This window comes from Taudactylus pleione, unplaced genomic scaffold (assembly GCF_031769625.1).
Source record: "Taudactylus pleione unplaced genomic scaffold, aTauple2 ptg001664l, whole genome shotgun sequence".
Lineage (NCBI taxonomy): Eukaryota > Metazoa > Chordata > Amphibia > Anura > Myobatrachidae > Taudactylus > Taudactylus pleione.
In genome coordinates, this window is record NW_028286061.1 from 654,000 (window position 1) to 681,692 (window position 27,693).

At 43.8% G+C, this 27,693-nt stretch overlaps 1 protein-coding gene across 1 annotated transcript in view; it reads left to right on the forward strand.

Annotated features, from left to right (window-relative positions):
• Nucleotides 1-27,693, forward strand: part of ACAP1 (ArfGAP with coiled-coil, ankyrin repeat and PH domains 1) — a 449,099-nt gene that overhangs the window by 327,582 nt on the left and 93,824 nt on the right. The window contains exon 9 of the mRNA XM_088464394.1: nt 9,315-9,389. Within this exon, the coding sequence (XP_088320520.1) occupies nt 9,315-9,389 (75 nt within the window). The remainder of the gene's footprint in view (nt 1-9,314; nt 9,390-27,693) is intronic.

The following is a 27,693-nucleotide window of genomic DNA, read 5'->3' on the forward strand; positions in this document are numbered from 1 at the left end:
TCCCCTACTTCTAGTGTTAGGTGTCCTCTTCCCCTACTTCTAGTGTTAGGTGTCCTCTCACCCTACTTCTAGTGTTAGGTATCCTCTCCCCCTACTTCTAGTGTTAGGTGTCCTCTCCCCCTACTTCTAGTGTTAGGTGTCCTCTCCCCCAACTTCTAGTGTTAGGTGTCCTCTCCCCCTACTTCTAGTGTTAGGTGTCCTCTCCCCCTACTTCTAGTGTTAGGTGTCCTCTCCCCCTACTTCTAGTGTTAGGTGTCCTCTCCCCCTACTTCTAGTGTTAGGTGTCCTCTCCCCCTACTTCTAGAGTTAGGTGTCCTCTCCCCCTACTTCTAGTGTTAGGTGTCCTCTCCCCCTACTTCTAGTGTTAGGTATCCTCTCCTCCTACTTCTAGTGTTTTGTAACCTCTCCCCCTTCTTCTAGTGTTAGGTGTCCTCTCCCCCTACTTCTAGTGTTAGTGGTCCTCTCCCCCTACTTCTAGTGTTAGTGGTCCTCTCCCCCTACTTCTAGTGTTAGGTGTCCTCTCCCCCTACTTCTAGTGTTAGGTGTCCTCTCCCCCTACTTCTAGTGTTAGGTATCCTCTCCCCCTACTTCTAGTGTTAGGTGTCCTCTCCCCCTACTTCTAGTGTTAGGTGTCCTCTCCCCCTACTTCTAATGTTAGGTGTCCTCTCCCCCTACTTCTAGTGTTAGGTGTCCTCTCCCCCTACTTCTAGTGTTAGGTGTCCTCTCCCCCTACTTCTAAAGTTTGGTATCCTCTCCCCCTGGGACAAGGCTCACTAATGCCACCAACTATTCCTTTTCCACTCCGGCAGTGATATATTCCAAGTATGGGTAACATTGGTCCCTGTTGCCTCAGATGATCAGTCCTGAGAACAGCTGAACTTCCACAGATCTCCCAAAGCCACTTCTCAAATGTAATGAACCCCTGTGGACAGCAGTTCAGCATAGTGGGTACATGAGGCTTTGGGTGGCTGTCAGGATTCTGTCTGGGATCGGCTGTTACTTACCACAGCGCCAGCTTCCCCTCATTAGCGAGAGCGATGAGACGTCAGGTGCAGCGGTGGGTGACTTGCTGAGTATTGTCCCCGGGGCCCAGATGACTGTCACACAATCCCCCAAATCGGAGTTTCTGCGGTGATGGTCATGGGCGCAGCCATCTTGGCTGAATCACTTGATAGATCCTTATCCAGTGGTAGCTGTGTCAGTTCTCAGCTGACCTGCTCATCCAATGGAAAGCTACCTGGGGCTATAAACAGGACTCCAGGTGGACAGGAAATTGCCAGATCAGCTTCGTTATTCCCTGATGGTTACTGTTTGCATCATCCAGGCTTCACATGCAATCTCCAGAGACTCTTCCCAGTGGTATTTCCAGTGTATCCTCAGTACATCTCCTATGTACTAAGCCTAGTGATTATTTCAAGTGCATTTACCTGTGTGTTATTTACAAGTGCCATACCCTGGTACAGCAGAGCTACAGAAGACCTATTGCCTGTGTGTGCTATTTCAGGTGCCTTTACCTTTACTGTTATAGTAGTGTAATGTGTTAGCACTGTATATAACGCTGTGGTGCATAGTGTAGTAGTGTAACGTGTTAGCACTGTATATAATGGTGCATGGTGTAGTAGTGTAACGTGTTAGCACTGTATATAACGCTGTGGTGCATAGTGTAGTAGTGTAACGTGTTAGCACTGTATATAATGGTGCATGGTGTAGTAGTGTAACGTGTTAGCACTGTATATAATGGTGCATGGTGTAGTAGTGTAACTTGTTAGCACTGTACATAATGGTGCATGGTGTAGTAGTGTAATGTGTTAGCACTGTATATAATGGTGCATGGTGTAGTAGTGTAACGTGTTAGCACTGTATATAATGCTGTGGTGCATAGTGTAGTAGTGTAACGTGTTAGCACTGTATATGATGGTGCATGGTGTAGTAGTGTAACGTGTTAGCACTGTATATAATGGTGCATGGTGTAGTAGTGTAACGTGTTAGCAGTGCACTGTATATAATGGTGCATGGTGTAGTGTAACATGTTAACACTGTATATAATGGTGCATGGTGTAGTAGTGTAACGTGTTAGCACTGTATATAATGGTGCATGGTGTAGTAGTGTAACGTGTTAGCACTGTATATATTGGTGCATGGTGTAGTAGTGTAACGTGTTAGCACTGTATATAATGGTGCATGGTGTACTAGTGTAACATGTTAACACTGTATATAATGGTGCATGGTGTACTAGTGTAACATGTTAACACTGTATATAATGGTGCATGATGTAGTAGTGTAATGTGTTAGCACTGTATATAATGGTGCATGGTGTAGTAGTGTAATGTGTTAGCACTGTATATAATGGTGCATGGTGTAGTAGTGTAATGTGTTAGCACTGTATATAATGGTGCATGGTGTAGTAGTGTAACGTGTTAGCACTGTATATAACGCTGCGGTGCATGGTGTAGTAGTGTAACGTGTTAGCACTGTATATAATGGTGCATGGTGTAGTAGTGTAACGTGTTAGCACTGTATATAATAGCACTGTATATAATGGTGTATGGTGTAGTAGTGTAACGTTTTAGCACTGTATATAATGGTGCATGGTGTAGTAGTGTAACGTGTTAGCACTGTATATAATGGTGTGGTGCAAGGTGTAGTAGTGTAACGTGTTAGCACTGTATGTAATGGTGCAGAGTGTAGTAGTGTAACGTGTTAGCACTGTATATGATGGTGCATGGTGTAGTAGTGTAATGTGTTAGCACTGTATATAATGGTGCATGGTGTACTAGTGTAACGTGTTAGCACTGTATATAATAGCACTGTATATAATGGTGTATGGTGTAGTAGTGTAACGTGTTAGCACTGTATATAATGGTGCATGGTGTAGTAGTGTAACGTGTTAGCACTGTATATAATAACACTGTATATAATGGTGCATGGTGTAGTAGTGTAATGTGTTAGCACTGTATATAATGGTGCATGGTGTAGTAGTGTAACGTGTTAGCACTGTATATAACGCTGCGGTGCATGGTGTAGTAGTGTAACGTGTTAGCACTGTATATAATGGTGCATGGTGTAGTAGTGTAACGTGTTAGCACTGTATATAATAGCACTGTATATAATGGTGTATGGTGTAGTAGTGTAACGTTTTAGCACTGTATATAATGGTGCATGGTGTAGTAGTGTAACGTGTTAGCACTGTATATAATGGTGTGGTGCAAGGTGTAGTAGTGTAACGTGTTAGCACTGTATGTAATGGTGCATAGTGTAGTAGTGTAACGTGTTAGCACTGTATATGATGGTGCATGGTGTAGTAGTGTAATGTGTTAGCACTGTATATAATGGTGCATGGTGTACTAGTGTAACGTGTTAGCACTGTATATAATAGCACTGTATATAATGGTGTATGGTGTAGTAGTGTAACGTGTTAGCACTGTATATAATGGTGCATGGTGTAGTAGTGTAACGTGTTAGCACTGTATATAATGGTGTGGTGCAAGGTGTAGTAGTGTAACGTGTTAGCACTGTATGTAATGGTGCATAGTGTAGTAGTGTAACGTGTTAGCGCTGTATATGATGGTGCATGGTGTAGTAGTGTAACGTGTTAGCACTGTATATAATGGTGCATGGTGTAGTAGTGTAACGTGTTAGCACTGTATTTAATGGTGCATGGTGTACTAGTGTAACATGTTAACACTGTATACAATGGTGCATGGTGTAGTAGTGTAATGTGTTAGCACTGTATATAATGGTGCATGGTGTAGTAGTGTAACGTGTTAGCACTGTATATAACGCTGCGGTGCATGGTGTAGTAGTGTAACGTGTTAGCACTGTATATAATGGTGCATGGTGTAGTAGTGTAACGTGTTAGCACTGTATATAATAGCACTGTATATAATGGTGTATGGTGTAGTAGTGTAACGTGTTAGCACTGTATATAATGGTGCATGGTGTAGTAGTGTAACGTGTTAGCACTGTATATGATGGTGCATGGTGTAGTAGTGTAACGTGTTAGCACTGTATTTAATGGTGCATGGTGTACTAGTGTAACATGTTAACACTGTATATAATGGTGCATGGTGTAGTAGTGTAATGTGTTAGCACTGTATATAATGGTGCATGGTGTAGTAGTGTAACGTGTTAGCACTGTATATAACGCTGCGGTGCATGGTGTAGTAGTGTAACGTGTTAGCACTGTATATAATGGTGCATGGTGTAGTAGTGTAACGTGTTAGCACTGTATATAATAGCACTGTATATAATGGTGTATGGTGTAGTAGTGTAACGTGTTAGCATTGTATATAATGGTGCATGGTGTAGTAGTGTAACGTGTTAGCACTGTATATAATGGTGTGGTGCAAGGTGTAGTAGTGTAACGTGTTAGCACTGTATGTAATGGTGCATGGTGTAGTAGTGTAACGTGTTAGCACTGTATATAATGGTGCATGGTGTACTAGTGTAACATGTTAACACTATATATAATGGTGCATGGTGTAGTAGTGTAACTTGTAGCACTGTATATGATGGTGCATGGTGTAGTAGTGTAACGTGTTAGCACTGTATATAATGGTGCATGGTGTAGTAGTGTAACGTGTTAGCACTGTATATAATGGTGCATGGTGTACTAGTGTAACATGTTAACACTGTATATAATGGTGCATGGTGTAGTAGTGTAATGTGTTAGCACTGTATATAATGGTGCATGGTGTAGTAGTGTAACGTGTTAGCACTGTATATAATAGCACTGTATATAATGGTGTATGGTGTAGTAGTGTAACGTGTTAGCACTGTACATAATGGTGCATGGTGTAGTAGTGTAACGTGTTAGCACTGTATGTAATGGTGCATGGTGTAGTAGTGTAATGTGTTAGCACTGTATATAATGGTGCTTGGTGTAGTAGTGTAATGTGTTAGCACTGTATATAATGGTGCATGGTGTAGTAGTGTAACGTGTTAGCACTGTATATAATAGCACTGTATATAATGGTGTATGGTGTAGTAGTGTAACGTGTTAGCACTGTACATAATGGTGCATGGTGTAGTAGTGTAACGTGTTAGCACTGTATGTAATGGTGCATGGTGTAGTAGTGTAATGTGTTAGCACTGTATATAATGGTGCTTGGTGTAGTAGTGTAACGTGTTAGCACTGTATTTAATGGTGCATGGTGTACTAGTGTAACATGTTAACACTGGATATAATGGTGCATGGTGTAGTAGTGAAAATGTGTTAGCACTGTATATAATGGTGCAGTAGTGTAACGTGTTAGCACTGTATATAATGGTGCATGGTGTAGTAGTGTAATGTGTTAGCACTGTATATAATGGTGCATGGTGTAGTAGTGTAACGTGTTAGCATTGTATATAATGGTGCATGGTGTAGTAGTGTAATGTGTTAGCACTGTATATAATGGTGCATGGTGTAGTAGTGTAACGTGTTAGCACTGTATATAACGCTGCGGTGCATGGTGTAGTAGTGTAACGTGTTAGCACTGTATATAATGGTGCATGGTGTAGTAGTGTAACGTGTTAGCACTGTATATAATAGCACTGTATATAATGGTGTATGGTGTAGTAGTGTAACGTGTTAGCACTGTACATAATGGTGCATGGTGTAGTAGTGTAATGTGTTAGCACTGTATATAATGGTGCATGGTGTAGTAGTGTAATGTGTTAGCACTGTATATAATGGTGCATGGTGTAGTAGTGTAACGTGTTAGCACTGTATATAATGGTGCATGGTGTAGTAGTGTAACGTGTTAGCACTGTATATAATGGTGCATGGTGTAGTAGTGTAACGTGTTAGCACTGTCTATAATAGCACTGTATATAATGGTGTATGGTGTAGTAGTGTAACGTTTTAGCACTGTATATAATGGTGCATGGTGTAGTAGTGTAACGTGTTAGCACTGTATATAATGGTGTGGTGCAAGGTGTAGTAGTGTAACGTGTTAGCACTGTATGTAATGGTGCATAGTGTAGTAGTGTAACGTGTTAGCACTGTATATGATGGTGCATGGTGTAGTAGTGTAATGTGTTAGCACTGTATATAATGGTGCATGGTGTACTAGTGTAACGTGTTAGCACTGTATATAATAGCACTGTATATAATGGTGTATGGTGTAGTAGTGTAACGTGTTAGCACTGTATATAATGGTGCATGGTGTAGTAGTGTAACGTGTTAGCACTGTATATAATAACACTGTATATAATGGTGCATGGTGTAGTAGTGTAATGTGTTAGCACTGTATATAATGGTGCATGGTGTAGTAGTGTAACGTGTTAGCACTGTATATAACGCTGCGGTGCATGGTGTAGTAGTGTAACGTGTTAGCACTGTATATAATGGTGCATGGTGTAGTAGTGTAACGTGTTAGCACTGTATATAATAGCACTGTATATAATGGTGTATGGTGTAGTAGTGTAACATTTTAGCACTGTATATAATGGTGCATGGTGTAGTAGTGTAACGTGTTAGCACTGTATATAATGGTGTGGTGCAAGGTGTAGTAGTGTAACGTGTTAGCACTGTATGTAATGGTGCATAGTGTAGTAGTGTAACGTGTTAGCACTGTATATGATGGTGCATGGTGTAGTAGTGTAATGTGTTAGCACTGTATATAATGGTGCATGGTGTACTAGTGTAACGTGTTAGCACTGTATATAATAGCACTGTATATAATGGTGTATGGTGTAGTAGTGTAACGTGTTAGCACTGTATATAATGGTGCATGGTGTAGTAGTGTAACGTGTTAGCACTGTATATAATGGTGTGGTGCAAGGTGTAGTAGTGTAACGTGTTAGCACTGTATGTAATGGTGCATAGTGTAGTAGTGTAACGTGTTAGCACTGTATATGATGGTGCATGGTGTAGTAGTGTAACGTGTTAGCACTGTATATAATGGTGCATGGTGTAGTAGTGTAACGTGTTAGCACTGTATTTAATGGTGCATGGTGTACTAGTGTAACATGTTAACACTGTATACAATGGTGCATGGTGTAGTAGTGTAATGTGTTAGCACTGTATATAATGGTGCATGGTGTAGTAGTGTAACGTGTTAGCACTGTATATAACGCTGCGGTGCATGGTGTAGTAGTGTAACGTGTTAGCACTGTATATAATGGTGCATGGTGTAGTAGTGTAACGTGTTAGCACTGTATATAATAGCACTGTATATAATGGTGTATGGTGTAGTAGTGTAACGTGTTAGCACTGTATATAATGGTGCATGGTGTAGTAGTGTAACGTGTTAGCACTGTATATGATGGTGCATGGTGTAGTAGTGTAACGTGTTAGCACTGTATTTAATGGTGCATGGTGTACTAGTGTAACATGTTAACACTGTATATAATGGTGCATGGTGTAGTAGTGTAATGTGTTAGCACTGTATATAATGGTGCATGGTGTAGTAGTGTAACGTGTTAGCACTGTATATAACGCTGCGGTGCATGGTGTAGTAGTGTAACGTGTTAGCACTGTATATAATGGTGCATGGTGTAGTAGTGTAACGTGTTAGCACTGTATATAATAGCACTGTATATAATGGTGTATGGTGTAGTAGTGTAACGTGTTAGCACTGTATATAATGGTGCATGGTGTAGTAGTGTAACGTGTTAGCACTGTATATAATGGTGTGGTGCAAGGTGTAGTAGTGTAACGTGTTAGCACTGTATGTAATGGTGCATGGTGTAGTAGTGTAACGTGTTAGCACTGTATATAATGGTGCATGGTGTACTAGTGTAACATGTTAACACTATATATAATGGTGCATGGTGTAGTAGTGTAACTTGTAGCACTGTATATGATGGTGCATGGTGTAGTAGTGTAACGTGTTAGCACTGTATATAATGGTGCATGGTGTAGTAGTGTAACGTGTTAGCACTGTATATAATGGTGCATGGTGTACTAGTGTAACATGTTAACACTGTATATAATGGTGCATGGTGTAGTAGTGTAATGTGTTAGCACTGTATATAATGGTGCATGGTGTAGTAGTGTAACGTGTTAGCACTGTATATAATAGCACTGTATATAATGGTGTATGGTGTAGTAGTGTAACGTGTTAGCACTGTACATAATGGTGCATGGTGTAGTAGTGTAACGTGTTAGCACTGTATGTAATGGTGCATGGTGTAGTAGTGTAATGTGTTAGCACTGTATATAATGGTGCTTGGTGTAGTAGTGTAATGTGTTAGCACTGTATATAATGGTGCATGGTGTAGTAGTGTAACGTGTTAGCACTGTATATAATAGCACTGTATATAATGGTGTATGGTGTAGTAGTGTAACGTGTTAGCACTGTACATAATGGTGCATGGTGTAGTAGTGTAACGTGTTAGCACTGTATGTAATGGTGCATGGTGTAGTAGTGTAATGTGTTAGCACTGTATATAATGGTGCTTGGTGTAGTAGTGTAACGTGTTAGCACTGTATTTAATGGTGCATGGTGTACTAGTGTAACATGTTAACACTGGATATAATGGTGCATGGTGTAGTAGTGAAAATGTGTTAGCACTGTATATAATGGTGCAGTAGTGTAACGTGTTAGCACTGTATATAATGGTGCATGGTGTAGTAGTGTAATGTGTTAGCACTGTATATAATGGTGCATGGTGTAGTAGTGTAACGTGTTAGCATTGTATATAATGGTGCATGGTGTAGTAGTGTAATGTGTTAGCACTGTATATAATGGTGCATGGTGTAGTAGTGTAACGTGTTAGCACTGTATATAACGCTGCGGTGCATGGTGTAGTAGTGTAACGTGTTAGCACTGTATATAATGGTGCATGGTGTAGTAGTATAACGTGTTAGCACTGTATATAATAGCACTGTATATAATGGTGTATGGTGTAGTAGTGTAACGTGTTAGCACTGTACATAATGGTGCATGGTGTAGTAGTGTAACGTGTTAGCACTGTATATAATGGTGCATGGTGTAGTAGTGTAATGTGTTAGCACTGTATATAATGGTGCATGGTGTAGTAGTGTAACGTGTTAGCACTGTATATAATGGTGCATGGTGTAGTAGTGTAACGTGTTAGTACTGTATATATTGGTGCATGGTGTAGAAGTGTAACGTGTTAGCACTGTATATAATGGTGCATGGTGTAGTAGTGTAACGTGTTAGCACTGTATATAACGCTGCGGTGCATTCTGTAGTAGTGTCACGTGTTAGCACTGTATATAATGGTGTGGTGCATGGTGTAGTAGTGTAACGTGTTAGCACTGTATATAATGGTGTAGTAGTGTAACGTGTTAGCACTGTATATAGTAGTGCAGTGAATGGTGTAACGTGTAAGCACTTTATATTATTCTTATGTTTGACCAGGTCCATCGGACGGTCCTACAAGGAGCACGGGAGCATAGAGACTTGGAGCAGAGACTGAAGGTTATGAAACAAAAGGTGGGTATACTGCAGCTGTCTGTATACTGTAGAGATGTGCGCGGTCCCTGTGTTTTGGTTTTGGATTTGTATTTCAAAATTATATTACCAGCTAAAATCACATAATTTGGGCCTGTTTTTGTTCCTATAGTTTTATTATCCTCAATAACATTAATTTCCTGTCATAATCACCTCACTGCTCACCATATTGTTTATCCATATTAGCCACAGTCTGCAGCGAGCTGTCTGGCTAAACTGAGCAACAGAGCAGCTGCACAAACACACGGCACATCTATGAAACATCGTGCAGACAGGATGGCAATTTAATAAACTATACGACCCCATAGAAAGAATGTTTTCATTAATCAAGATCTAGATCAGAGGCCCAAGGGCAGTACAGGGAAATGGATAAGTAGTGGAAGGCAAGTATAAGATTGATTGATTCTAAATAAAATTACTGAAATTTGAAATGTGGAGCAAATTATTAAACCAAAAGCATCCAAATGTGAGTTTTCAATTGCAAACTGGTCCATGCAGCAATTCTCCATGGGCACATCCACTAGCAGACTGTGAAGAGACTGCACGATTATGACATTGTAATGGTGCAGTCATTACACAGTCTGTGTTGTGCGTACACTGAGCGTTCAGTCGTACAGTGCAGACGCCCTCCCTCATCCCTGAACATGGCCAATCTGTCGCTATCCGCATATTGACATATACAAAAAACAGAGTTGCAGATGCACTATGCGATCATTACTGTATACATTTAATTTTATAATATAGAATTTCAGAGGTAGTTTGCACATCAATGGCCACTGATACGGGCCTGCCCACCAGCGTCAAGGTCACCTCATTGAGCAGGTCCCTAACACTCTGGGGTTCACATCTGGGACGCAGGGCACCCCAAAAGTCAGCTCAGCCAAAGACCTCCCCAGGGCATCACACGAAAAAAAGGGTGACAGTGATGTGTTCAAGTATCAGGTGTGTAAAGTAATTAACAAGTGTTATATAGTATCAGGTGTGTAAAGTAATTAACAAGTGTTATATAGTATCAGGTGTGTAAAGTAATTAACAAGTGTTATATAGTATCAGGTGTGTAAAGTAATTAACAAGTGTTATAATAATGATAAGGGCAGAATGTGTGTGAAAAAATACATAAATAATAAACAAACATGAGGGTGATATACAAAGTGACTATATGTATTACATGGTGATGCCCTGGAGAGGTCCGGCCGGCACAGCTCAGGGGGCCCCACACCCAAACGCTCACCCCAAATAAACTGATACTAACAATATAAATAGGACTTACTTGTAATTATGCCTGTTGCCTTGTGCAGTCAAATGCTAGGTCCCTGCTTAAAAACATATGAGGGGGTGGGGGAGGGGTACAAATCCGTATATTGACCAACATGTTCAGGCGATGATAGATGTGCGCATCACTGGTCGTTTTCGACAATTTCATGGCCGATTTGTGAAATATTGAATGATAACGTTATTGTTCAATCGCTCATTTTAATTGGGTAGTGGATACCCACCTTCAGGAGTCGGGAGAATACAAGAGATTAAAATGGCCTTGTGAGTGACAGAAACCTATTATCAATGCCCCCCAAACATACAGCCCATAATGGAAACAAAAATGGTGCACAATGGCATTTTCCTTGGGTCATCCAACCCACCCTTATGTTGTACATTACAAAATGCATGTACAATCTAACAAACCAAGGAGCTCATTCAGCCCCGCTCGCTAGATGTGTTCGCTCACCCGATGCATATGCAAATTCGGCCCAGTGATGGCAAAACAGGCGATTGCACAGCAAGGCATAAGCACGCTCACTGTCTTGGCGTGCGATCGCCCTGTGTATGCAGATGCCCACCAGCCTGTCTTAAGACGCCCACTTGCGCACTTCATCTGCAGGAAGCGTATGCAACCATCGATACATTGGGTACAATCGGAAGTGAATGCAGCGCTTGAGGTTGACTATACCCTGCCGCAAGCACTGTGAACACTTCAGTGTGAAATACAACCAGGTGACGTGTACTATGACGCTGCGTATTAATTATGCACGCCTCTGAAACAGTGTTAAGACGCTCAGGCACGCCTGCCCCTGTTACCACCCACAAACTGCCTCTCCTGTCACTCATTTTACAGGGCAGTCTATGCGCAGCGAGCGTACGCTTCCCGATCTCTCGCACTGGTTCGTGCATGCGCACTGTGATGCATGCGCTCAATGCGAACCATCGGCAGCTACGAGCGTATGCATCCTAGCGAGAAGGTCTGGATCAGGTCCCAAGTACTTCAGCGACAGGGACTGCAACTTTTGTGGCTGGAGTGCTTGGACCACTACAAGACAAGCTACCAATGGACTGGAAGCAGCTAACAGTGTTAATGATTTCTACAGTTCATCCTCACCCTCATCAGTGCTAATATCATCATCGCACAATGGCCCTCATTCAGAGCCGTATGCTCTGAGCAGAGCGCACGCTCTGAATGAGGGCCGCCCTCCATAAAAATGGAGCATCCTCCTGGACGCTCGTATAGCTGTGGGTCACCACCCACAGCCTATACGAGCGTGCATTTTGATGGCCGCGATGGTCGTGACCATCGCGACCATCGAAACTGCGAGACGGAGCCTGCGGTTGAGGTTTTCAACCGCAAGCTCCGGAGTGATTTTGGCTCTATCAGAGCCAAAATCACTCCCACTGACATCACTAGTGATGTCAGTGGGCCGGCTTCTGACGGGAGGCGTTCCCGTGGGAACGCCCCTGTCAGGGAGGCACGCCCCCGGCACGCCCACCAAAGGGGGCGTGCTGTCAGTCAACATCGACAGCACGCCCCCTTGGAAGAGACACTACGAGCGAAGGAAAACCCTTCGCTCATCGCGTCTGGCGCATGCGCACGACGGAGCTCCCTCCGTCGTGCGCATGCTCAGTGCAGAACATCGACCCACTTGCGAGCGGACAGCCGCTCGCGAGTGGGTCTGAATCAGGCCCAATATCCGCTCATCCCCACTGGAAGCCACCATGATGTAATTAGCCGCATACTGTAGGTCTTCCTCACCCTCATCAGTGCTAATATCATCATCACACAATATCACTCATCCCCACTGGAATCCACCATGATGTAATTAGCCGCATACTGTAGGTCTTCCTCACCCTCATCAGTGCTAATATCATCATCACACAATATCCGCTCATCCCCACTGGAATCCACCATGATGTAATTAGCCGCATACTGTTGGTCTTCCTCACCCTCATCAGTGCTAATATTATCATCACACAATATCACTCATCCCCACTGGAATCCACCATGATGTAATTAGCGGCATACTGTAGGTCATCCTCACCCTCATCAGTGCTAATATCATCATCACACAATATCACTCATCCCCACTGGAATCCACCATGATGTAATTAGCGGCATACTGTAGGTCTTCCTCACCCTCATCAGTGCTAATATCATCATCACACAATATCACTCATCCCCACTGGAGTCCACCATGATGTAATTAGCCGCATACTGTAGGTCTTCCTCACCCTCATCAGTGCTAATATCATCATCACACAATATCCACTCATCCCCACTGGAATCCACCATGATGTAATTAGCCGCATACTGTAGGTCTTCCTCACCCTCATCAGTGCTAATATCATCATCACACAATATCCGCTCATCCCCACTGGAATCCACCGTGATGTAATTAGCGGCATACTGTAGGTCATCCTCACCCTCATCAGTGCTAATATCATCATCACACAATATCACTCATCCCCACTGGAATCCACCATGATGTAATTAGCGCATACTGTAGGTCTTCCTCACCCTCATCAGTGCTAATATTATCATCACACAATATCACCCATCCCCACTGGAATCCACCATGATGTAATTAGCAGCATACTGTAGGTCTTCCTCACCCTCATCAGTGCTAATATCATCACACAATATCAGCTCATCCCCACTGGAATCCACCATGATGTAATTAGCGGCATACTGTAGGTCATCCTCACCCTCATCAGTGCTAATATCATCACACAATATCAGCTCATCCCCACTGGAATCCACCATGATGTAATTAGCGCATACTGTAGGTCTTCCTCACCCTCATCAGTGCTAATATTATCATCACACAATATCACTCATCCCCACTGGAATCCACCATGATGTAATTAGCAGCATACTGTAGGTCTTCCTCACCCTCATCAGTGCTAATATCATCACACAATATCAGCTCATCCCCACTGAAATCCACCATGATGTAATTAGCGGCATACTGTAGGTCATCCTCACCCTCATCAGTGCTAATATCATCACACAATATCAGCTCATCCCCACTGGAATCCATCATGATGTAATTAGCGGCATACTGTAGGTCTTCCTCACCCTCATCCGTGCTAATATCATCATCACACAATATCACTCATCCCCACTGGAATCCACCATGATGTAATTAGCGGCATACTGTAGGTCTTCCTCACCCTCATCAGTGCTAATATCATCATCACACAATATCACTCATCCCCACTGGAATCCACCATGATGTAATTAGCGGCATACTGTAGGTCTTCCTCACCCTCATCAGTGCTAATATCATCATCACACAATATCACTCATCCCCACTGGAATCCACCATGATGTAATTAGCGGCATACTGTAGGTCATCCTCATCCTCTTCAGTGCTAATATCATCATCACAGAATATCCGCTCATTCCCACTGGAATCCACCATGATGTAATTAGCCGCATACTGTAGGTCTTCCTCACCCTCATCAGTGCTAATATCATCATTATACAATATCACTCATCTCCACTGGAATCCACCATGATGTAATTAGCGGCATACTGTAGGTCTTCCTCACCCTCATCAGTGCTAATATCATCATTGCACAATATCAGCTCATCCCCACTGGAATCCACCATGATGTAATTAGCGCATACTGTAGGTCTTCCTCACCCTCATCAGTGCTAATATCATCATCGCACAATATAACTCATCCCCACTGGAATCCACCATGATGTAATTAGCCGCATACTGTAGGTCATCCTCACCCTCATCAGTGCTAATATTATCATCGCACAATATCCGCTCATCCACACTGGAATCCACCATGATGTAATTAGCGGCATACTGTAGGTCTTCCTCACCCTCATCAGTGCTAATATCATCATCACACAATATCACTCATCCCCACTGGAATCCACCATGATGTAATTAGCGGCATACTGTAGGTCATCCTCATCCTCTTCAGTGCTAATATCATCATCACAGAATATCCGCTCATTCCCACTGGAATCCACCATGATGTAATTAGCGGCATACTGTAGGTCTTCCTCACCCTCATCAGTGCTAATATTATCATCACACAATATCCGCTCATCCCCACTGGAATCCACCATGATGTAATTAGCGGCATACTGTAGGTCTTCCTCACCCTCATCTGTGCTAATATTATCATCGCACAATATCTGCTCATCCCCACTGGAATCCACCATGATGTAATTAGCCGCATACTGTAGGTCTTCCTCACCCTCATCAGTGCTAATATCATCATCGCACAATATCAGCTCATCCCCACTGGAATCCACCATGATGTAGTTAGCGGCATACTGTAGGTCATCCTCACCCTCATCAGTGCTAATATCATCATCGCACAATATCAGCTCATCCCCACTGGAATCCACCATGATGTAATTAGCCGCATACTGTAGGTCATCCTCACCCTCATCAGTGCTAATATCATCATCGCACAATATCAGCTCATCCCCACTGGAATCCACCATGATGTAATTAGCGGCATACTGTAGGTCTTCCTCACCCTCATCAGTGCTAATATCATCATCGCACAATATCACTCATCCCCACTGGAATCCACCATGATGTAATTAGCGGCATACTGTAGGTCTTCCTCACCCTCATCAGTGCTAATATCATCATCGCAAAGTATCACTCATCCCCACTGGAATCCACCATGATGTAATTAGCCGCATACTGTAGTTCTTCCTCACCCTCATCAGTGCTAATATTATCATCACACAATATCTGCTCATCCCCACTGGAAGCCACCATGATGTAATTAGCCGCATACTGTAGTTCTTCCTCACCCTCATCAGTGCTAATACCATCATCACACAATATCACTCATCCCCACTGGAAGCCACCATGATGTAATTAGCGGCATACTGTAGTTCTTCCTCACCCTCATCAGTGCTAATATTATCATCACACAATATCACTCATCCCCACTGGAATCCACCATGATGTAATTAGCGGCATACTGTAGGTCTTCCACATCCTCATCAGTGCTAATATCATCATCACACAATATCAGCTCATCCCCACTGGAATCCACCATGATGTAATTAGCGGCATACTGTAGGTCATCCTCACCCTCATCAGTGCTAATATCATCATCACACAATATCACTCATCCCCACTGGAATCCACCATGATGTAATTAGCGGCATACTGTAGGTCATCCTCACCCTCATCAGTGCTAATATTATCATCACACAATATCACTCATCCCCACTGGAATCCACCATGATGTAATTAGCCGCATACTGTAGGTCATCCTCACCCTCATCAGTGCTAACATCACACAATATCACTCATCCCCACTGGAATCCACCATGATATAATTAGCGGCATACTGCAGGTCTTCCTCACCCTCATCAGTGCTAATATCATCATCGCACAATGGCCCTCATTCAGAGCCGTACGCTCTGAGCAGAGCGCACGCTCTGAATGAGGGCCGCCCTCCATGAAAATGGAGCGTCCTCCTGGACGGTCGTATAGCTGTGGGTCACCACCCACAGCCTATACGAGCGTGCATTTTGATGGCCGCGATGGTCGAGATCTTCGCGACCATCGAAACTCCGAGCCGGAGCCTGCGGTTGAGGTTTTCAACCGCAAGCTCGGGAGTGATTTTGGCTCTATCAGTGCCAAAATCACTCCCACTGACATCACTAGTGATGTCAGTGGGCCGGCTTCTGACGGGAGGCGTTCCCGTGGGAACGCCCCCGTCAGGGAGGCACGCCCCCGGCACGCCCACCAAAGGGGGGGTGCTGTCAATCAACATCGACATCACGTCCCCTTTGATCAGACACAACGAGCGAAGGACTTTCCTTCGCTCGTCGCGTCTGGCGCATGCGCACGATGGAGCTCCCTCCGTCGTGCGCATGCTCAGTGCATAACATCGACCCACTTGCGAGCGGACAGCCGCTCGCAAGTGGGTCTGAATCAGGCCCAATATCCGCTCATCCCCACTGGAATCCACCATGATGTAATTAGCGGCTTACTGTAGGTCTTCCTCACCCTCATCAGTGCTAATATCATCGCACAATGTCCGCTCATCCCCACTGGAATCCACCATGATGTAATTAGCGGCATACTGTAGGTCTTCCTCACCCTCATCAGTGCTAATATCATCACACAATATCACTCATCCCCACTGGAAGCCACCATGAAGTAATTAGCGGCATACTGTAGGTCTTCCTCACCCTCATCAGTGCTAATATCATCACACAATATCCGCTCATACCCACTGGAATCCACCATGATGTAATTAGCCGCATACTGTAGGTCTTCCTCACCCTCATCAGTGCTAATATCATCATCACACAATATCCGCTCATCCCCACTGGAATCCACCTTGATGTAATTAGCCGCATACTGTAGGTCATCCTCACCCTCATCAGTGCTAATATTATCATCACACAATATCACTCATCCCCACTGGAATCCACCATGATGTAATTAGCAGCATACTGTAGGTCATCCTCACCCTCATCAGTGCTAATATCATCATCACACAATATCACTCATCCCCACTGGAATCCACCATGATGTAATTAGCGGCATACTGTAGGTCTTCCTCACCCTCATCAGTGCTAATATCATCATCACACAATATCACTCATCCCCACTGGAATCCACCATGATGTAATTAGCGGCATACTGTAGGTCTTCCTCACCCTCATCAGTGCTAATATCATCACACAATATCTGCTCATCCCCACTGGAATCCACCATGATGTAATTAGCCGCATACTTTAGGTCATCCTCACCCTCATCAGTGCTAATATCATCATCACACAATATCACTCATCCCCACTGGAATCCACCATGATGTAATTAGCGGCATACTGTAGGTCATCCTCACCCTCATCAGTGCTAATATTATCATCACACAATATCAGCTCATCCCCACTGGAATCCACCATGATGTAATTAGCCGCATACTGTAGGTCATCCTCACCCTTATCAGTGCTAATATTATCATCACACAATATCACTCCTCCCCACTGGAATCCACCATGATGTAATTAGCGGCATACTGTAGGTCATCCTCACCCTCATCAGTTTTAATATCATCATCACACAATATCACTCATCCCCACTGGAATCCACCATGATGTAGTTAGCGGCATACTGTAGGTCATCCTCACCCTCATCAGTGCTAATATCAACATCACACAATATCACTCATCCCCACTGGAATCCACCATGATGTAATTAGCGGCATACTGTAGGTCATCCTCACCCTCATCAGTGCTAATATTATCGTCGCACAATATCCGCTCATCCCCACTGGAAGCCACCATGATGTAATTAGCGGCATACTGTAGGTCTTCCTCACCCTCATCAGTGCTAATATCATCATCACACAATATCCGCTCATCCCCACTGGAATCCACCATGATGTAATTAGCGGCATACTGTAGGTCTTCCTCACCCTCATCAGTGCTAATATCATCATCACACAATATCCGCTCATCCCCACTGGAATCCACCATGATGTAATTAGCGGCATACTGTAGGTCTTCCTCACCCTCATCAGTGCTAATATCATCATCACACAATATCCGCTCATCCCCACTGGAATCCACCATGATGTAATTAGCGGCATACTGTAGGTCATCCTCACCCTCATCAGTGCTAATATTATCATCACACAATATCACTCATCCCCACTGGAATCCACCATGATGTAATTAGCGGCTTACTGTAGGTCTTCCTCACCCTCATCAGTGCTAATATTATCATCGCACAATATCCGCTCATCCCCACTGGAATCCACCATGATGTAATTAGCCGCATACTTAGGTCTTCCTCACCCTCATCAGTGCTAATATCATCCCACAATATCCGCTCATCCCCACTGGAATCCACCATGATGTAATTAGCCGCATACTGTAGGTCATCCTCATCCTCATCAGTGCTAATATCATCATTACACAATATCACTCATCCCCACTGGAATCCACCATGATGTAGTTAGCGGCATACTGTAGGTCTTCCTCACCCTCATCAGTGCTAATATTATCATCACACAATATCACTCATTCCCACTGGAATCCACCATGATGTAATTAGCGGCATACTGTAGGTCTTCCTCACCCTCATCAGTGCTAATATTATCATCACACAATATCCGCTCATCCCCACTGGAATCCACCATGATGTAATTAGCGGCATACTGTAGGTCTTCCTCACCCTCTTCAGTGCTAATATCATCATCACACAATATCACTCATCCCCACTCTGGAATCCACCATGATGTAATTAGCGGCATACTGTAGGTCATCCTCACCCTCATCAGGGCTAATATCATCATCACACAATATCCGCTCATCCCCACTGGAATCCACCATGATGTAATTAGCGGCATACTGTAGGTCTTCCTCACCCTCATCAGTGCTAATATCATCATCACACAATATCACTCATCCCCACTGGAATCCACCATGATGTAATTAGCGGCATTCTGTAGGTCATCCTCTCCCTCATCAGTGCTAATATTATCATCACACAATATCCGCTCATCCCCACTGGAATCCACCATGATGTAATTAGCGGCATACTGTAGGTCTTCCTCACCCTCTTCAGTGCTAATATCATCATCACACAATATCACTCATCCCCACTCTGGAATCCACCATGATGTAATTAGCGGCATACTGTAGGTCATCCTCACCCTCATCAGTGCTAATATCATCATCACACAATATCCGCTCATCCCCACTGGAATCCACCATGATGTAATTAGCGGCATACTGTAGGTCTTCCTCACCCTCATCAGTGCTAATATCATCATCACACAATATCACTCATCCCCACTGGAATCCACCATGATGTAATTAGCGGCATTCTGTAGGTCATCCTCACCCTCATCAGTGCTAATATCATCATCACACAATATCCGCTCATCCCCACTGGAATCCACCATGATGTAATTAGCGGCATACTGTAGGTCTTCCCCACCCTCATCAGTGCTAATATCATCATCGCACAATATCACTCATCCCCACTGGAATCCACCATGATGTAATTAGCGGCATACTGTAGGTCTTCCCCACCCTCATCAGTGCTAATATTATCATCACACAATATCACTCATCCCCACTGGAATCCACCATGACGTAATTAGCGGCATACTGTAGGTCATCCTCACCCTCATCAGTGCTAATATCATCATCACACAATATAAGCTCATCCCCACTGGAGTCCACCATGATGTAATTAGCTGTATACTGTAGGTCATCCTCACCCTCATCAGTGCTAATATCATCATCACACAATATCACTCATCCCCACTGGAGTACACCATGATGTAATTAGCCGCATACTGTAGGTCATCCTCACCCTCATCAGTGCTAATATCATCATCACACAATATCACTCATCCCCACCGGAATCCACCATGATGTAATTAGCCGCATTCTGTAGGTCATCCTCACCCTCATCAGTGCTAATATCATCATCACACAATATCACTCATCCCCACTGGAATCCACCATGATGTAATTAGCGGCATACTGTAGGTCTTCCTCACCCTCTTCAGTGCTAATATTATCATCACACAATATCACTCATCCCCACTGGAATCCACCATGATGTAATTAGCCGCATACTGTAGGTAGGTCATCCTCACCCACATCAGTGCTAATATCATCATCACACAATATCCGCTCATCCCCACTGGAATCCACCATGATGTAATTAGCCGCATACTGTAGGTCATCCTCACCCTCATCAGTGCTAATATCATCATCGCACAATATCACTCATCCCCACTGGAATCCACCATGATGTAATTAGCGGCATACTGTAGGTCTTCATCACCCTCATCAGTGCTAATATTATCATCACACAATATCAGTCATCCCCACTGGAATCCACCATGATGTAATTAGCCGCATACTGTAGGTCTTCCTCACCCTCATCAGTGCTAATATCATCATCACACAATATAACTCATCCCCACTGGAATCCACCATGATATAATTAGCGGCATACTGTAGGTCTTCCTCACCTTCATCAGTGCTAATATCATCATCACACAATATCTGCTCATCCCCATTGGAATCCACCATGATGTAATTAGCGGCATACTGTAGGTCTTCCCCACCCTCATCAGTGCTAATATCATCATCGCACAATATCACTCATCCCCACTGGAATCCACCATGATGTAATTAGCGGCATACTGTAGGTCTTCCTCACCCTCATCAGTGCTAATATCATCATCACACAATATCTGCTCATCCCCACTGGAATCCACCATGATGTAATTAGCGGCATACTGTAGGTCTTCCCCACCCTCATCAGTGCTAATATTATCATCACACAATATCACTCATCCCCACTGGAATCCACCATGATGTAATTAGCGGCATACTGTAGGTCATCCTCACCCCCATCAGTGCTAATATCATCATCACACAATATCAGCTCATCCCCACTGGATTCCACCATGATGTAATTAGCGGCATACTGTAGGTCATCCTCACCCTCATCAGTGCTAATATCATCATCACACAATATCACTCATCCCCACTGGAGTACACCATGATGTAATTAGCCGCATACTGTAGGTCATCCTCACCCTCATCAGTGCTAATATCATCATCACACAATATCAGTCATCCCCACTGGAATCCACCATGATGTAAATAGCCGCATACTGTAGGTCTTCCTCACCCTCATCAGTGCTAATATTATCATCACACAATATCACTCATCCCCACTGGAATCCACCATGATGTAATTAGCCGCATACTGTAGGTCATCCTCACCCTCATCAGTGCTAATATCATCATCACACAATATCCGCTCATCCCCACTGGAATCCACCATGATGTAATTAGCCGCATACTGTAGGTCTTCCTCTCCCTCATCAGTGCTAATATCATCATCACACAATATAACTCATCCCCACTGGAATCCACCATGATGTAATTAGCGGCATACTGTAGGTCTTCCTCACCTTCATCAGTGCTAATATCATCATCACACAATATCTGCTCATCCCCATTGGAATCCACCATGATGTAATTAGCGGCATACTGTAGGTCTTCCCCTCCCTCATCAGTGCTAATATCATCATCGCACAATATCACTCATCCCCACTGGAATCCACCATGATGTAAATAGCGGAATACTGTAGGTCTTCCTCACCCTCATCAGTGCTAATATCATCATCACACAATATCTGCTCATCCCCACTGGAATCCACCATGATGTAATTAGCGGCATACTGTAGGTCATCCTCACCCTCATCAGTGCTAATATCATCATCACACAATATCAGCTCATCCCCACTGGAGTCCACCATGATGTAATTAGCGGCACACTGTAGGTCATCCTCACCCTCATCAGTGCTAATATCATCATCACACAATATCACTTATCCCCACTGGAATCCACCATGATGTAATTAGCCGCATACTGTAGGTCATCCTCACCCTCATCAGTGCTAATATCATCATCACACAATATCACTCATCCCCACTGGAGTACACCATGATGTAATTAGTGGCATACTGTAGGTCTTCCTCACCCTCATCAGTGCTAATATCATCATCACACAATATCACTCATCCCCACTGGAATCCACCATGATGTAATTAGCATCATACTGTAGGTCTTCCTCACCCTCATCAGTGCTAATATTATCATCACACAATATCCACTCATCCCCACTGGAATCCACCATGATGTAATTAGCGGCATACTGTAGGTCATCCTCACCCTCATCAGTGCTAATATTATCATCACACAATATCCGCTCATCCCCACTGGAATCCACCATGATGTAATTAGCGGCATACTGTAGGTCATCCTCACCCTCATCAGTGCTAATATCATCATCACACAATATCACTCATCCCCACTGGAATCCACCATGATGTAATTAGCGGCATATTGTAGGTCTTCCTCACCCTCATCAGTGCTAATATTATCATCACACAATATAACTCATGCCCACTGGAAGCCACCATGATGTAATTAGTAGCATACTGTAGTTCTTCCTCACCCTCATCAGTGCTAATATCATCATCACACAATATCACTCATCCCCACTGGAATCCACCATGATGTAATTAGCCGCATACTGTAGGTCTTCCTCACCCTCATCAGTGCTAATATTATCATCACACAATATAACTCATGCCCACTGGAATCCACCATGATGTAATTAGCGGCATACTGTAGGTCTTCCTCACCCTCATCAGTGCTAATATCATCATCACACAATATCACTCATCCCCACTGGAATCCACCATGATGTAATTAGTGGCATACTGTAGGTCATCCTCACCCTCATCAGTGCTAATATCATCATCACACAATATCACTCATCCCCACTGGAATCCACCATGATGTAATTAGCGGCATACTGTAGGTCATCCTCACCCTCATCAGTGCTAATATTATCATCACACAATATCAGCTCATCCCCACTGGAATCCACCATGATTTAATTAGCCGCATACTGTAGGTCATCCTCACCCTCATCAGTGCTAATATTATCATCACACAATATCACTCCTCCCCACTGGAATCCACCATGATGTAATTAGCGGCATACTGTAGGTCATCCTCACCCTCGTCAGTGCTAATATCATCATCACACAATATCACTCATCCCCACTGGAATCCACCATGATGTAATTAGCGGCATACTGTAGGTCTTCCTCACCGTCATCAGTGCTAATATCATCATCACAGAATATCTGCTCATCCCCACTGGAAGCCACCATGATGTATTTAGCGGCATACTGTAGGTCTTCCTCACCCTCATCAGTGCTAATATTATCATCACACAATATCACTCATCCCCACTGGAATCCACCATGATGTAAATAGCCGCATACTGTAGGTCTTCCTCACCCTCATCAGTGCTAATATTATCATCGCACAATATCCGCTCATCCTCACTGGAATCCACCATGATGTAATTAGCGGCATACTGTAGGTCATCCTCACCCTCATCAGTGCTAATATCAACATCACATAATATCACTCATCCCCACTGGAATCCACCATGATGTAATTAGCGGCATACTGTAGGTCTTCCTCACCCTCATCAGTGCTAATATCATCATCACACAATATCCGCTCATCCCCACTGGAATCCACCATGATGTAATTAGCGGCATACTGTAGGTCATCCTCACCCTCATCAGTGCTAATATTATCATCACACAATATCACTCATCCCCACTGGAATCCACCATGATGTAATTAGCGGCTTACTGTAGGTCTTCCTCACCCTCATCAGTGCTAATATTATCATCGCACAATATCCGCTCATCCCCACTGGAATCCACCATGATGTAATTAGCCGCATACTGTAGGTCTTCCTCACCCTCATCAGTGCTAATATCATCACACAATATCACTCATCCCCACTGGAATCCACCATGATGTACTTAGCGGCATACTGTAGGTCTTCCTCACCCTCATCAGTGCTAATATTATCATCACACAATATCCGCTCATCCCCACTGGAATCCACCATGATGTAATTAGCGGCATACTGTAGGTCTTCCTCACCCTCTTCAGTGCTAATATCATCATCACACAATATCACTCATCCCCACTCTGGAATCCACCATGATGTAATTAGCGGCATACTGTAGGTCATCCTCACCCTCATCAGTGCTAATATCATCATCACATAATATCCGCTCATCCCCACTGGAATCCACCATGATGTAATTAGCGGCATACTGTAGGTCTTCCTCACCCTCATCAGTGCTAATATCATCATCACACAATATCACTCATCCCCACTGGAATCCACCATGATGTAATTAGCGGCATTCTGTAGGTCATCCTCACCCTCATCAGTGCTAATATCATCATCACACAATATCCGCTCATCCCCACTGGAATCCACCATGATGTAATTAGCGGCATACTGTAGGTCTTCCTCACCCTCATCAGTGCTAATATCATCATCACACAATATCACTCATCCCCTCTGGAATCCACCATGATGTAATTAGCGGCATTCTGTAGGTCATCCTCACCCTCATCAGTGCTAATATCATCATCACACAATATCACTCATCCCCACTGGAATCCACCATGATGTAATTAGCGGCATACTGTAGGTCTTCCTCATCCTCATCAGTGCTAATATCATCATCGCACAATATCACTCATCCCCACTGGATTACACCATGATGTTATTAGCCGCATACTGTAGGTCTTCCTCACCCTCATCAGTGCTAATATCATCATCACACAATATAACTCATCCCCACTGGAATCCACCATGATGTAATTAGCGGCATACTGTAGGTCTTCCTCACCTTCATCAGTGCAAATATCATCATCACACAATATCTGCTCATCCCCACAGGAATCCACCATGATGTAATTAACGGCATACTGTAGGTCTTCCCCACCCTCATCAGTGCTAATATCATCATCGCACAATATCCGCTCATCCCCACTGGAATCCACCATGATGTAATTAGCCGCATACTGTAGGTCTTCCTCACCCTCATCAGTGCTAATATCATCACACAATATCACTCATCCCCACTGGAATCCACCATGATGTAGTTAGCGGCATACTGTAGGTCTTCCTCACCCTCATCAGTGCTAATATTATCATCACACAATATCACTCATTCCCACTGGAATCCACCATGATGTAATTAGCGGCATTCTGTAGGTCATCCTCACCCTCATCAGTGCTAATATTATCATCACACAATATCCGCTCATCCCCACTGGAATCCACCATGATGTAATTAGCGGCATACTGTAGGTCTTCCTCACCCTCTTCAGTGCTAATATCATCATCACACAATATCACTCATCCCCACTCTGGAATCCACCATGATGTAATTAGCGGCATACTGTAGGTCATCCTCACCCTCATCAGTGCTAATATTATCATCACATAATATCCGCTCATCCCCACTGGAATCCACCATGATGTAATTAGCGGCATACTGTAGGTCTTCCTCACCCTCATCAGTGCTAATATTATCATCACACAATATCACTCCTCCCCACTGGAATCCACCATGATGTAATTAGCGGCATACTGTAGGTCATCCTCACCCTCGTCAGTGCTAATATCATCATCACACAATATCACTCATCCCCACTGGAATCCACCATGATGTAATTAGCGGCATACTGTAGGTCTTCCTCACCGTCATCAGTGCTAATATCATCATCACAGAATATCTGCTCATCCCCACTGGAAGCCACCATGATGTATTTAGCGGCATACTGTAGGTCTTCCTCACCCTCATCAGTGCTAATATTATCATCACACAATATCACTCATCCCCACTGGAATCCACCATGATGTAAATAGCCGCATACTGTAGGTCTTCCTCACCCTCATCAGTGCTAATATTATCATCGCACAATATCCGCTCATCCTCACTGGAATCCACCATGATGTAATTAGCGGCATACTGTAGGTCATCCTCACCCTCATCAGTGCTAATATCAACATCACATAATATCACTCATCCCCACTGGAATCCACCATGATGTAATTAGCAGCATACTGTAGGTCTTCCTCACCCTCATCAGTGCTAATATCATCATCACACAATATCCGCTCATCCCCACTGGAATCCACCATGATGTAATTAGCGGCATACTGTAGGTCATCCTCACCCTCATCAGTGCTAATATTATCATCACACAATATCACTCATCCCCACTGGAATCCACCATGATGTAATTAGCGGCTTACTGTAGGTCTTCCTCACCCTCATCAGTGCTAATATTATCATCGCACAATATCCGCTCATCCCCACTGGAATCCACCATGATGTAATTAGCCGCATACTGTAGGTCTTCCTCACCCTCATCAGTGCTAATATCATCACACAATATCACTCATCCCCACTGGAATCCACCATGATGTAGTTAGCGGCATACTGTAGGTCTTCCTCACCCTCATCAGTGCTAATATTATCATCACACAATATCCGCTCATCCCCACTGGAATCCACCATGATGTAATTAGCGGCATACTGTAGGTCTTCCTCACCCTCTTCAGTGCTAATATCATCATCACACAATATCACTCATCCCCACTCTGGAATCCACCATGATGTAATTAGCGGCATACTGTAGGTCATCCTCACCCTCATCAGTGCTAATATCATCATCACATAATATCCGCTCATCCCCACTGGAATCCACCATGATGTAATTAGCGGCATACTGTAGGTCTTCCTCACCCTCATCAGTGCTAATATCATCATCACACAACATCACTCATCCCCACTGGAATCCACCATGATGTAATTAGCGGCATTCTGTAGGTCATCCTCACCCTCATCAGTGCTAATATCATCATCACACAATATCCGCTCATCCCCACTGGAATCCACCATGATGTAATTAGCGGCATACTGTAGGTCTTCCTCACCCTCATCAGTGCTAATATCATCATCACACAATATCACTCATCCCCTCTGGAATCCACCATGATGTAATTAGCGGCATTCTGTAGGTCATCCTCACCCTCATCAGTGCTAATATCATCATCACACAATATCACTCATCCCCACTGGAATCCACCATGATGTAATTAGCGGCATACTGTAGGTCTTCCTCATCCTCATCAGTGCTAATATCATCATCGCACAATATCACTCATCCCCACTGGATTACACCATGATGTTATTAGCCGCATACTGTAGGTCTTCCTCACCCTCATCAGTGCTAATATCATCATCACACAATATAACTCATCCCCACTGGAATCCACCATGATGTAATTAGCGGCATACTGTAGGTCTTCCTCACCTTCATCAGTGCAAATATCATCATCACACAATATCTGCTCATCCCCACAGGAATCCACCATGATGTAATTAACGGCATACTGTAGGTCTTCCCCACCCTCATCAGTGCTAATATCATCATCGCACAATATCCGCTCATCCCCACTGGAATCCACCATGATGTAATTAGCCGCATACTGTAGGTCTTCCTCACCCTCATCAGTGCTAATATCATCACACAATATCACTCATCCCCACTGGAAT